The sequence below is a fragment of the Otolemur garnettii genome, unplaced genomic scaffold (genome assembly GCF_000181295.1).
Source record: "Otolemur garnettii isolate 467f Iridium unplaced genomic scaffold, OtoGar3 scaffold00050, whole genome shotgun sequence".
In the NCBI taxonomy this organism is placed as follows: domain Eukaryota; kingdom Metazoa; phylum Chordata; class Mammalia; order Primates; family Galagidae; genus Otolemur; species Otolemur garnettii.
Window position 1 is genome coordinate 844,847 of NW_003852445.1, and position 13,995 is coordinate 858,841.

At 39.6% G+C, this 13,995-nt stretch overlaps 1 protein-coding gene across 1 annotated transcript in view; it reads right to left on the reverse strand.

Annotated features, from left to right (window-relative positions):
- The window catches only part of RYR3 (ryanodine receptor 3), a 362,708-nt gene that overhangs the window by 258,576 nt on the left and 90,137 nt on the right, over nt 1-13,995 (reverse strand). Inside the window, exons 11-12 of the mRNA XM_012806300.1 lie at nt 12,543-12,716; nt 8,844-8,965 (exon numbers count right to left, since the gene is read on the reverse strand). Coding sequence (XP_012661754.1) covers nt 8,844-8,965; nt 12,543-12,716 — 296 coding nt within the window. The remainder of the gene's footprint in view (nt 1-8,843; nt 8,966-12,542; nt 12,717-13,995) is intronic.

The following is a 13,995-nucleotide window of genomic DNA, read 5'->3' on the forward strand; positions in this document are numbered from 1 at the left end:
GAAATAGCCTTGACCTCCGAACAGCCTCATGGTCTTCACGTTCTCCTTTAGATCCTCAGCGTAAAGCCCATGGACGGGATGGGTGTATCGGTTCAGAAATAACTGCCATTGTCATCCAGCCTTCTATTCCCCCTTGCAGCCCCCATCACACTGTAGTCTTGGATGTTTGCAAATAGATTCTTTTGTTGAAGTGAGATCCCAGGTGATTCTGAATATGTACCATACCATGACCATAACATAATTATTTAGATTAGAAGCTGTTTCTCTCCTAAGGTTAAACTCAGAGGGCAGAGGATTCTATCTTTTTCTGAAACTCATTAGTCTCTTGCATTGTTCATTTGTCCTAATGGATAGTTCCCAGCAAGTGTACAGAGGATGAAGAAATTTTAACCTTTCCCCCCTCTTCACTGATCTTATTTTGTTCATTCCCTATTCCTTTAGCCATGATTTGCTCTCGCAGAAGGCTTCCCCTTCTGGTTTCCGTGACTGTGAAGCATGCACTGTTGGTTTCTCAAAAGATATGGGAGAGAAGAATCTTTTTTCACAATATTTTTTTCCTCCTTCACTTCCTTGCTCTTGAAAAATCCACTTGCCACTGCCATTAACTGTGTAATATTTGGACTGCCTCTGAGCCCCTTGTGCTTAGATTATGACTTTTGCAGCTTACACCCCTTCTGCACTGATTTTCTTTTTTTCATTAGTCCTCCTTTTTTCCTAAAACAATGGTGGCTGGGAGACTTAAGAATTTCTCCATTGAGGCTAGGAAAGCTGAGTGAGGAACTCAGTAAATCCTCTGTCATACAAAACAATGATAAAATTAAACAAAATAATAAAAAACAGCAATCTGGAAATTGACCAAAGACATACAGAAAAATCAAGTAGTATTTATATTTTAAGAATTGATATACCCAGGTAAGAACAATGAGAGTCTAGGCGTTTCAGCCTCTGGATGTTTCCATCACCTCTGCTGCTTCATGGCAAAGAGGCTCTAACAGGGTGGGGTAAGCGACGTGCAAGGCCACACACATGCTCAGAAAGGACTGGAGAGGGCCCCAGCTATTTATTAGGTGAAGATAAGGCCTTATGCAAAGAGAAAGTAAAATCCTGCACAGAACTCCAAATGCCTGAACTTGAAACATGTTATCCTGTTCATACTCAGGCCCATCAGCAAATGGTTGAAGTTTTGTCTTATAAGAATTACTAAAATTTTTTTTTCAGGCTAAAAGAAAATGATACCAAATAGTAGCTAGAATCTGTACAAAGTAATAAAAAATACTGTAAAGGTAATTAGATAGGTAAATATAAAAAATATATAAATATATATTTTCCTTTTTGCTCTTGCAATTGATTCAGAAACAATTGGATTTAAAAAACTATTCTTGAGATCATAATATATGAAGATATAATATAATATTATCACAAAGGAGAAGGGAGACAATAGAACAATACTAAAGCAAATCTGTTTCATTTTATTTGTTATGTTAATTAATTAGTATTAATTTAAAGTAGGTTATTTCAAGTTAAATATGTACTGGGTTCCCTAGAATAATCACTAAGAAAATAACTCAAAAATTATTTAAAGGCTCACTGCCAGAAGTTTAGTGAGTAGGGTGCTGGACATATACACCAAGGCTAGAGGGTATGAGCCCGGCCGAGGTCTGCTAAAGAACAATGACAACTGCAACCAAAAAATAGCCAGGTGTTATGGCAGGTGCCCATAGTCCCAGATACTCAGGAGACTGAGGCAAGAAAATTGCTTAAGCCCAGGAGTTGGAGGTTGCTGTGGGTTGTGACACCATGGCACTCTATCTACAGGGCAACACAGAAAAAAAAAATTAAAGAATGCAACAAGGTAATTAAAATGCTACACTAGAAAATATCTAACACAAAAGAAGGCAATAAAGGAGAAACAAGGAATAAAAAAGATATGAGACAAAAAACAAGACAGCAGACATAAATTCAACTATCTGAATAATTACATTAAATATAAATGGATTAAGAATACCAATGAAAGGGAGAGATGATCAGACTAGATTATAAAAAAATTGAAATTTGCTGTCTGTAAGAGATATATTTCAGATTCAAAGAAACAAATGGGACTGAAAATGTACCACATAAACAGAAATCATATATATTTACATTTAAGATATCTGGAGTGGCTCCACACAATAAAGTAAAAATGTTCACAGAGAAAAAAGACAGTTTATAATTATGAAATAAATTTATCAAAAAGGTAATATGCCTATCATAAACATACACGTGCCCAACAACAAAGACCAAAATATCTGAAGCAAAAATGGACAAAAAGTCAGATAGAAAATGACAATTCAACAATAATTAGAAATATTAATATGCCATTCCCAATCAGTTAATGTAGTAAACCATACTAACAAGGGACAAAACTATATGATTATATTTATAGACAAAGAAAAAGCATTTGACAAAATCTAGATAAAAATTCTCAACTAACTAGGAATAGAAGGGAACTTTCTGAACGTGATAAAGTGTATCTACAGAAATCCTACAGTCATCACTACTACATGTAACTATAAAAACCTGAATGCTTTCCCTCTAAGACCAGGAAAAAGACAAGGATGTCTATTCACATTGCTTTTATTGCACATGGTAGTAGATGTTCTAGCCAGCACAATCATGCAATAAAAAGAAATAAAGGGGTATTCCTATTGTAATTGAAAAAATAAAGTTCTCTTTATTCATAGATGACATAATCCTGTATGTAGAAAATTCTAAAGAACACACAGAGCCCACCAAAACTAATAAACAGTTTCAATTAGGTCATAAGATACAAAATCAATTATTTTAAAAACTCAATTTCTATACACCAGTGTTTCTATACCCCAGTGATATATAATCTGAAATGAAATTAAGAATATAATTCTATTTTTAGTAGCACCAAAAAGAATCAGATCTATTCCCATATATTGTACAAAATTATAAGATTTATGTGCTAAAAACTACCAAATTTTACTGAAAGAAATTAAAGAAGAATAGACGTTCCATATTTGTGGATGAGGAAATGTAATATTACTATGATGATAGTCCTCTAAAAGTGATCTCTAGATTCAAATCAATAACTTTTAAAACTCTAGCAGGTTTTCTTATTGAAATCTGCGAATAGGAATGCTAAGAACTCAAAAGCACCAAAATTCTTTTGAAAAGAAGTATAAAAGTGGAGAACTCACTCTATATGACTTCAATACTTACAAGTACTTACAAATACTTCACAATATAAAGTTACATTTACAGCGTTGTTCTAGAATGACAGACATATAGATCAATGAAATAGAATTAAGAGTCCAGAAATAAACTTCTCCATTCATAGTCACTTGACTTTTGATAAAGGTGCCAAGGCGATTTGATGAGGAAAGGTAGTCTTTCCAGCACATTGTGCAAGGACAATCTGATATCCACATGATCCACACGCAAAAAGATGAATTTAAACCCTTACCACATATTATACATAGATATATTCAAAACAGATCACAGAACTAAAATTTTTATGAAAAAACAATTAGGAGAAAATCCTGGTGACTTTGGGTTAGGTAAAAAGTTCTTAGATAAGGCATTAAAAGCACAACCCATGAACAAATATGTTAAATTAGACTTAATTGAAACTAAAAACTTCCATGCTTCAACAAATATCATAAAAAATAAAAAGAGAGGCCATAGATATGGAGAAAATATTTGCAGATCATAAACTGTGTAAAGAAATTATAAGCAGAAAATAAAAAGGACTCTCAAATCTAAATCTGAAGACAAATGATCTGATATAAAAAAGATAAAAAACTTAATTATCTTTTATCACAGAAGATATGTGAATGGCTAATAAGCCCATGAAAAGAGGTTTAATATTATTATTCCATCCTGGAAATACAAATTAAGAGCATTATGACATACCATTTCATATACATTAGAATGGCAGTGATCAAAAAATCGACAAGAAATATAGATAAGAATGCGGAGAAACTGGAATTTCATACATTTCTGAGGGGATTTTAAAATGGTACATCTGCTTTGGAAAACAGTTTAAAAACCTTAACATACCCAAATGTCCACTGATGGATGAATGGGAAACAAAATGTGGTGTTTGCATACAATGGAATGTTATCCAGCCTCTGAAAGGAGATTCTGATACACACCTCCCCATGGATAAACCTCGAAGACATTTTGGTAAGTGGAACAAGCCAGCAAGGACAGACATTGTATAATCCCATTTGTATGAATAGTTCAATTCATAGAGACAGAAAGTGGAATGGAAATTGACAGAGACTGAGGGGAAAGGAGAATGGTGAGTGACTGTTTAATAAGTCCAGTGTTTCTGTTTAGGACAGTGGAAAAAAAATCTGCATATTAGGTCTAGGCTAACGTAGAAAAATACCAGCTAACTCCTGACAAATTCCTGGGCTGCAAACCCTCAACAAGATGGAGTAAGTCTGGTTCCCTCCCAAGATAGATGGGAAAGTACTCATTCACTTCTTGCTTGACTAACTCCTGGGCCAGGGAAGGTCCCCAGACTGACCTTTAAACAATGCCAGGTGGAGAGAATACTGAGACAAAGATGTACGGAGGAAAAGTACTGAAGGTAAAATGTATGGGAAAATATTAAAACAAAGAATGTATGACGTATGACTCACTGCAAAATTCTGCTTCTGTACAATGCTTACTTGCTGCCCCCAACCCCTGCACCTGGACAGCCTGCGTGCCAACCAGGATGCAGACCAAGGCTTAAAACCTGACTCCTTAAGCACTCAGGGCTGCTCTCAGAAGCCTCATGTTGGGACCCTGAGACAGTCGCCAGCTGGCTCTTTAATAAAAGGACTCTGCTGTAAATTTGGCTTGTTTAGCAGTGTGGTCTTGGTGGAACTCCTGGGCACAAAATAGATAGTGGTGATTCCACTGCACTTAAAAATGGGTAAATACTAATTCTCATGTGATATATATTTTACCACAATAAAAAACGCATTAAAAAGTTATACAAATTTACATAGGAACCAGCAATGCCACTCCTATTTACTCAAGAGAAATAAAAAACATATCTGAAAGCTGTTACACTAAAATCCGTAGAATTATTCATAATAACCAAAAAGGGAAACTAGCCAACTGTTAAGCTGATGAATAAACAAAATGGGATGCGTGTGTATCTATATATTGATCTGCTTCTCTTTCACTGCACACACACACACACACACACGTGAATACTCTTCCTCAATAAAAAAGCGATGGAACAACATGAATAAACTTTAAAAATATAATGCTAGTTGAAAAGGTCAGATTCAAAAGACAATATATTTTATGATTTATCAATTTAATGCATTACGTTGAGACAAAAGCCGTTTAGCAGTTTCCTAGGGCTGAGGGTAGCAACTCAAATAAACCATAATGGGCATAAGGGATATTTTTGTGGTAAAGGAAATGATCTAAAACTGAATTGTGGTGATGGCTGTTTAGCTATATAAATGTATTAAAATTCACTGAATTGTGTACTTACAAGGATGAATTTTATGATATGTAAATTCTACCTCAATAAAGCTGTTTAAAAATAGTCTCCCCATTGTCAGGCATGTAACACCCACTGAGTTTTAAAATCACAGCTGTATTGAAATATAGTTCACATATCATACAATCACCTATTTAAAGGGGACAATGAAAGGGTTTGCTGGTTTAGTATATTCACAGAGTCACGCAACCATACCATAATCACTTTTAAAAGCTTATTTCATCAGCCCTCCTTACAACCACATACACATCAGAAGTCACTCTCCCTTTCCCCACCATGTTCCCAGCCCTAGTAATCACCAATCTACTTTCTGTCTCTATAAATTTGCCTATTCTGGAAATTTCATAATGAAATCATATACTTTGTGGTCCTTTGTGATATGCTTCTTTCACTTGGCATGATGTTTGCAAGGGTCATCTATATTATAGCAAGTATCAACACTTCCTTCCTTCTACTGGCCAAAGAATATCCATCTGATGAATATAGCACACTTTATTTATCCACTTTTAAGCTGATGGACAATTAGGGCACTATGAATCATGCTGCTATAAACACTGTGTACAAGCTTTTGTGAGGACATGCATCTTCACTTGATGGATTATAAAGGTAACTCTATATTTAACTTTTTTTTTGCAGTTTTTGGCCAGGGCTGGGTTTGAACCCACCTACCTACCTCCAGCATATGGGGCCAGTGCCCTACTCCTTTGAGCCACAAGTGCTGCCCTACTTAACTTTTTTTTTTTTTTTAATGAAGGAGAGTCACACTTCATCACCCTGGGTGGAGTGCTATGGTGCCATAGCTCACAGCAACCTCAAACTCTTGGACTCAAGTCATCCTCTTGCCTCATTCTCCTAAGTAGCTGGGACTATAGGCACTGCCACAACACCCAGCTATTTTTAGAGACAGGGTCTCACTCTTGGACAGGCTGGTCTTGAACTCCTGAGCTCAAGCAATCCACCTGCCTTGACCTCCCAGAGTGCTCAGGTTACAGGCCTAAGCCACCGCACCCAACATGTGTTTAACATTTGATGAACATCCGGACAGTCTCCCAGAGAGGCCACAACATTTTACATTCTCACAGCAGCGTGTGGGGTGCCATTTTTCCACACTCTCCCCCACAATTGTCATTAACAATCTTCTTTATTATAGCCATCCTGGTGGATGTAAAGGGGTCTCTCATTATGGTTTTAGTTGACATTTTCCTGATGGCTAATGATGTTAAGCATTTTTCCATGTGCTTATTGGCTATTCGTGTATTTTCTGATCTTTTGCCCACATTTAAGTTTCTTTTTGTCTTTTTCCTCATTGAGTTGTGAGAATTCTTTACTCTAGATATAAATCTCTTATCAGATATCAGCAATTTTTTTCCATTATGTGGGTTGTCTTATCATTCCTATGACACAGCCCTTTGCAGCAAAACATTTACATTTTGAGGAAGTGGAATTCATTATTTTCTTTTGTTGCTTTTGCTTTAAGTCTCATATTTAAGATACTGTCTAATCCAAGGTCATGAAAATCCAGTCTTCTTTCTCCTCTATAGGTTTTGTAGTTTCAGGTCTCACATTTTGGTCTTTGATCCATTTGGAATTAACTTTTATATATGAAAGTTAGGAGGCACTAACTTTTATACAAGATGTAAGAACAGAAGTCGAGTAGATTGGGGGCCACCCATGTGGAGAGTGATGACCTGGTGCAAGTTAAGTTAAATAGCTACAAGTTTGCATGTAGCTATTTTTTCTGTTTATACCAAGACAATCTCCCTTGAAAAAGAGAAACAGGTCCTAGAAGTAATGTAACATAGAACGGAGGAAGGAATTTTGCTTGGCGAGCCCAGGAAACCAGAGGTACAGCCAAAAGTAGACAAAAGATTGTTGACTTGTAAGTCTCAGCTTCATGGTGAGGCAGGAACACCTCCTCACTCTCCTTCCTCCAATTCTAGTCACAGAACCTCCGAGATGTACATAGCCAGCTAGCCAGAGATATATTTCACGGCCTTCCTCAGTTTCCCCTTCTGCAAGAAAACCTTCAGACATGGTGTTTCATAAGTTATTTGAAGGAAACATCCCAGGACAGCAGTTCTCAATTGTGGGTGAATGTTAGAATCACTTAGAAAGCTTTAATCAAGTACCAGCATTGAGATTCCACTTCCTGAGATTACAATGCAATTGGTTTGAGATATAGCCTTGAATTTTGGGTGTTAAAAGCTCCCTGGATGAATCTAACATGTGGCCAAGGTTAAGTTTGCTTTTCCAGGGCAGTGGTTTTTAAACATTCGAGTATAACAGCGTTACCTGGAAGGCCTATAAAACATGATCTGATGGCTCTTACTCCCAAGAGTTTCTGATTCAGTCGGTCTGGTGTAAAGCCTGAGAATCTGCATATAACAAGTTTGCAGATGGTGCTGATGGACCAGTCCAGAAACTTAGTTAAGAACACATGGGAGATGCCAGAGCACAAAGGTGGAAGGAGCCTGAGCCCCAGCAGCTGGGTGGCACTACTTTCCCTGTGCCACCTGTCTACCCTTCCCTTGTTACTTAAAAGAGAAGTACAAGTTTATTCCGAACTGTGACAGAATCTTAGCCTTTATCCTAACTAATACACATCCCTTGGATTGCAGTCTTTCAACAACAAGAAAAGTAAAGATAAAAAAAATGCTCATTTCATGCAAATTCACACATGCAATTTATATCCTCTTGGATTTAAGGATATTTTCCTACAAGAGAAAAATGGCTTGGAACACTGCACAGCTTACAACAGAATCCATTTCTCATGGTAATTGGTAAAAAGAATCCACAGAGTTCTGCTTTGGCGGCATTACGTAGGCTGAAGGGATTACAATCAAAGTAGGCAGTTCCATTAATTTTTCCCATTTAAGTTCCAGTCATTTAAGTTGGGTAACCCAAAGCTTCCAATGCAAATCTACCTTGATCCAAACCATGGCAACGAATCTGAATGCTGTAGAAACCCTTTCTAAATGGCCCACAGGGCATGGATCGGTTTCTCCTCACTCTTTCTCTCTTTACATACTAATACAGAAGGGATCTGAGCACTCCGGCTCTTTTCATTTAATCTTCATGCAAAGACCTTGGGTATGCATCACACCAACCCAGATAACCATGGGGGTGGGCATTAGTTGGACCAAGAGTGACAGTAGGTGGTCACCTACGTAGAAACTAAATGTCAGTCCCAAGCTCTCTCTGGTAAAACTCTTTACTGGTGTTCATTTCCTGAAAATACTCCTAGTATCCAAAGGAGGTGAGTGGATAGGTTAGCAACCTCAGACTAAAAAAATGCCAGCTAGGGGAAGGGAAGGCGCTAACAGACCTGACAAACTGGCTGAACAAGGCCGTGGTGTTCCGGATGATCCGAGCAGCCTGGGACTCCTCGCGCTGGCACCTCTGCAGGGTTAACCCATCATCCATGTGGCCTTCCTGATGGAGGATGACCTACCCGCAGGGCAAGGAACAGAGGGTCCAGTTAGGCATTACTCCATAGCTGGGCAGTCAACCCGTCCTACAGTATTCCCCTCATCCCTCTTATTCCTTTCTCTGACCAAGCTCCCTTGGGTCCACTTTGAAACCAGGACATTAGCAAAGTCATTTCTCCCAGATGCCCTCTCACTGACAGATGAACCATTCCTGAGACACGGTGCTTAGATGAAAATGGAATTTTATGTGCCACCATATGAGTCACCATAAATTCCTTGGGTCTACAGAGCCAATTTCAAAGAGTGAAATAGATCTTTCTCTTAAAATGAACGTGGAAACTTACCCTTGGAGATGGGAAAAGTCACTTTGTTCAGAGCCTTTTCCTCCCAAGATAAATTGGGGGAAGAAGACAGATCATTCACAGCCAAACTCTACTGGAATCAGGCGTGGGTTTCTCTACTGAAGGGCAGCTACCCTGGTCAGTTAGCTACAGAAACTGAGGTGACAGGCTGCTTTTCATGGAAGCTGGAGAGGGGATTTGAAAGCACGGGCTCTGTGTTAGCAGGCTTTGTTCTAGTCCTGCTAAGCCACTTATCAACTGTGTGACCTTGGGAAAGTCACTGAGCCTCTCTTTGCTTTGAATGTCACCATCTGCAAACAGACTTATCTTACAGGGTTTATGGAGGATTAGGTGATTTACAGGCAAATCATTTGGCCAGATTCCTAGAACATAATAAGTGCCCACCAAGTGTTTGTTATGGGGGGCAGTAGAGCACTGATCGTGGATGAGTTATCTGGACTCTAGGTGCACTATAGATCATGAAGGCTATCGTGATACAATTTTGGGGTGGGGCTCGCAGTTTTTGGTATAGAGGTCAGTGCTTTTTTCCTTTAAAAGGATCAAATATATGAAGATGTTAAGTGAGATGATTTGACCCCGGTTCAAGTCAGGGTCAAATCCTGATTTAAGTTCCCCAGCCTGGTTTCCACTTGATAAGTAAAGAAAGACAACCATAGGTCCTACAAGTCAGTTTGACGTGGCTTCAAAAAACACTTTTAGAATAAAGATCTCTCTCATTTTGAGCTTAAAGAAAAAACTTATTTTCCTTTCCAAGGGAAAAATCTCTGTCTTATTTTTTATTCTTTTGAAGGCATTTCCTGACAGAATGAATTCACACAGGAAGGTTTGCTTTTGAAAACAGACTTTGCACCCATCTATTATATATACTGTGGAGTAAGCTTAGCAAAGGATGCCCTGATTGTGGGATTCACTGACTGTTATAAAACATCACTTTGTCAGATTTCCCAGCAACTGGTTAATAATGTTGCATTTAGATTTAACAGTGCATTGCCACGATGTTTACTTTGGCCTTGGTCCCAGATTTCTGGTCCCTGAAGACCAGAATTCATAGGTTTTGCTTGTTCAGATAACACAATCCAATTGGCTAGCCAAAGAAGAGAGCAGTGAGGAGTGGGTGGACATGCAGCTGTTAGTTCTCATGAGCCCCTCTGAGCTCAGCAGCCCAGTTCCTAATGTCTTTCTTCTCTCACAAGAATCCCACAGCCAAGAACATCCCCACAATGGGGAATCCATCAGGGTTTTCATTGTATTTGTTCTCCATTGGTTTTTCCAGATTACTGTTCTGTTCATTTCATAAAATGCTCAAGACAGATCTGGACATCCTTTGTGTTTTCAGAGATGGAACTTAGTCTGTTCCTTATAAAATGAAGCAGTGTGACCCTGTCGAGGACCAAGGATGATGACACCATTTGAAGAGCGTTTCTGAGAGCACCTCCCCAATTCGCATACATATTCCATTAATAACAGTTAAATGGATCTGTGGACTTTGGTCTTGGAAGATAAAGGCAGAGACAGGCACAATGAATCAAAAATGCAAATTGGGTTGTCTCTATGTTGACAGAGCCCTTGGAGTGTGTCCCCTCCCACCCAGAGTCACATCACAGCCCAAATCCATAAATTCTTCTTACTTTAAAATGTTACCATTGCCTTAGTAGGTCTAAAAAACTGTAGAGTTTCTACATATTATTGTACTCTATAGAAGATGTAGCTTTTTTCTTGTAGGCTGAGAGGATGGGTTTTTGGCATTGGATTTCAATTTGCCTTTATTTTCAGTGTGCAACCCTCACTCCTGAGTTGCAGCCCTCCTGGGATTCACCTGAAAACCTCGTGTATTTTCCAGAGGGTCCCTGGATCCCTGAACCCCAACTCACATCTCCTTAGTACTGTCACACTGTGAGCACTGCTGCCTTGCTCTTCCTGTCACCATGCAGCCTCTGTTCGCTATCTCGGCTTCACATTCCATCTACGGTCAGCCGAGGGTCCCAGGAGAAACCACATGCAGAAATTCAGGCTCATGTTTCTACAGCTCCCCGACTCTGTACTCTTGGCCTCTCACGTCCAAGCCACCTTTGCTGAGCCCAAGTCTAATCTGCCTCTCCAGCACAGCAGGTCTAGCACAAGATCCCTCCCCTAGTTCATGGAGATGAAACCAGGCTGCCCTGGGTGCCCTTACATTCTTAGGTGGTCTTCAGCACTCACGCCCTGCCTCGGTGGCTTGGTTGTGAAAATCTTCAAATGGTTTGCTAGCTTGTTTTCTTTTTGTTATTGTTGTTTTTTGCTTTGTATTTTTATCCAGCCTTAGTAGTTGAGTGAAGAGGAAGGGAGGGTCTCATACTAGCTAGTCTATGTGACCTCTTATTCTATTTTCTATCCCCCTCGATCACTTCCTTTTCCTTTTCTTATTTTCCTAATGTGTCTTGCTTTACACAATAATTAAGATATCACTTTATATTTGTTCCTAATGTTCTTCCTTACCAGTCTTCTGGGAAACTTGTCATCGTGACCACATTAGGCTGGTAATCCTGAACTACAGCATATGTTGCCTCCTCAAACTTTATCCTGGTACCCCTTGACTATTCAAACCCATGTTTTATAAGGGTATTTCAAGAAAAAAAAAATCACACTCTTGACCTCCGCCTCTGGTTCCTATAAAAAACCCACTACCATGGCAATTTATTCTCTGATGAAAAGATGCTACAAGTACTCAAGCTCGTGTCCCCCGTAGCAGGCTGTGCTGCCCCACTAAGGTCTGATGCATGCTCTGTGGATACAGCATCATTCCACAGCATTGCTTCATTCTGCACGTCAGTTCCTGTAGGCTTGTTACTATGCAATCTGCATTTTCTCTGTAGAGATTCTATTTAGTCTCTATATTATAAAAACTGCACAGTAACTCCACTTAAATGAAGGGAGCAATGGTGTGGATAATCCCAGGACAGCAAACTACCAAAAGTCATTTAGATCAGCCTTTAGAGTGCAATAAGCAAATGCCACGTCCTCCTCAGAGATTTGCTGTGTATTCGCTGGCCTTTTTTTCCTATTGACTAGACGGTCAGAGTAACCAAATGAGGCTAATGTAGTAGAGGAACTGTGTGTGATCTCTCATAGAATGACTCCTTAGATTAGTAAGAAGCCAAACATCATCATGTCCACTCGATCTCAGAATCACTTCTATTGCTTAGTGGCTTCCAACTCAGCGGAAAGCAACTGGAGACAGACCTTCTGACCTCTCACCTTTCTTTTCAGAGGTCCCAGGCGGGGTGTTTTGGCATCTTGTGCTTTGTAGGTCACCCACAGACCACTGGCAATGTGCTGGACAAAGCAGATGGAATCTCCATACTTGATTTCTGGAACTCCCATGCCTTCTATGTCTCGCTTGTGACTGGAATCCAATTTCTCCTTGATTTCCTAATTCGTGCACAAAATAAACAAACACAGGCACGTCTGATGAAATAGAAACACAATACATAAAACAAATAACCTCTGCAGAATTTGTAAGCCAGGGAACCGATTACCAAAGTAATCACCACGTGCCCGTCAGGGCCAGGATTTGGGAAAGGCTTGCTTCCCCTACCTGGTGTTAATCATAATGTCAATGCCTTTCTAGCTGTGGCAGCTTCAGTGGTTATTTAAATCCATGGGAAATGAAGGCAGCTGGTAGGTTCTCTATTCTGTTCTGATTTTATATAATTCTCCATTGTATTTTCTACTTGCCTCAGCCTGATTTAGAAACCTCAGTAAGTAACCTTTTACTGGCTAATGAATTGATATTTCAGCAAGTGTTATTTTCCACAATTTTAATGCTGTTCCTACATAACTCCCCTAACTCAGGGGCTTTAAACATATTTGTTAACATCACATGAATATTTTTTACCTTACAAACGCAAACAATGTCACTTAATCGTACGTATCCTCGTACTAACCCAAAAGCAAGCCTTTATAAAAATCTGTAGAGAAAGGTTACTCTTCGAGGAGGTAGGGGGCGCTACTGTGCCTTACATTCATGTAATTTGCACAGCAGTTTCCTAGGGCCTCCTGGGTTGTGTGCTGCAGCCAAGGGGGTTTCATTCTTCAGCTGTCGCTATTCCACTACCTATTCTCCAGCCGGGAAACTCAGTGACAACCTGAAGTGCCTGTCACAAGAGTGTGTCGTGCAGTAGACCCCTGATGCCTGGCGACTTTTCTCCTCCACATCAATCAGAGCTCTATTCTGAATGGCTCTACTCTGCTCTCATTTCTTTTCTACATCTTGCGTTAAATTGCTCATTTGTAAAAGCCATTAACTGGGCAGCATTTTGAACTTTTTACCGAATAAAAAATGTAGCAAGCTGTTCCCTCTGCTTGCAACATTCCGCTCCTTGTTAACACGGAACAGCAGCAGCACGCGTACTAAACCTTTGCCATGCCCAGCCGTGACCTACGTTCCTTCCCTGTATTAGCTCTTCATAGTAGCCCTAGGTGGCCACGAATAGTGCCCCAGTGCTACAGAGGAGACAAGAAAGGAAGTAATTTGCCCAAGAGCACTCGATGCCAGGATTTGAACCAGGAAATCTAACTCCAGAGTCTGTGCTTTCCCCTACCACTCAAAACTCCTGCTCACCCTTCCAAACCTTGCTCAGACGTCACCCTCTTGGTGAAAGCAGAGCTGCATTTCCCCAGCACCTTCTCACTCCCCTATTCAGCACTC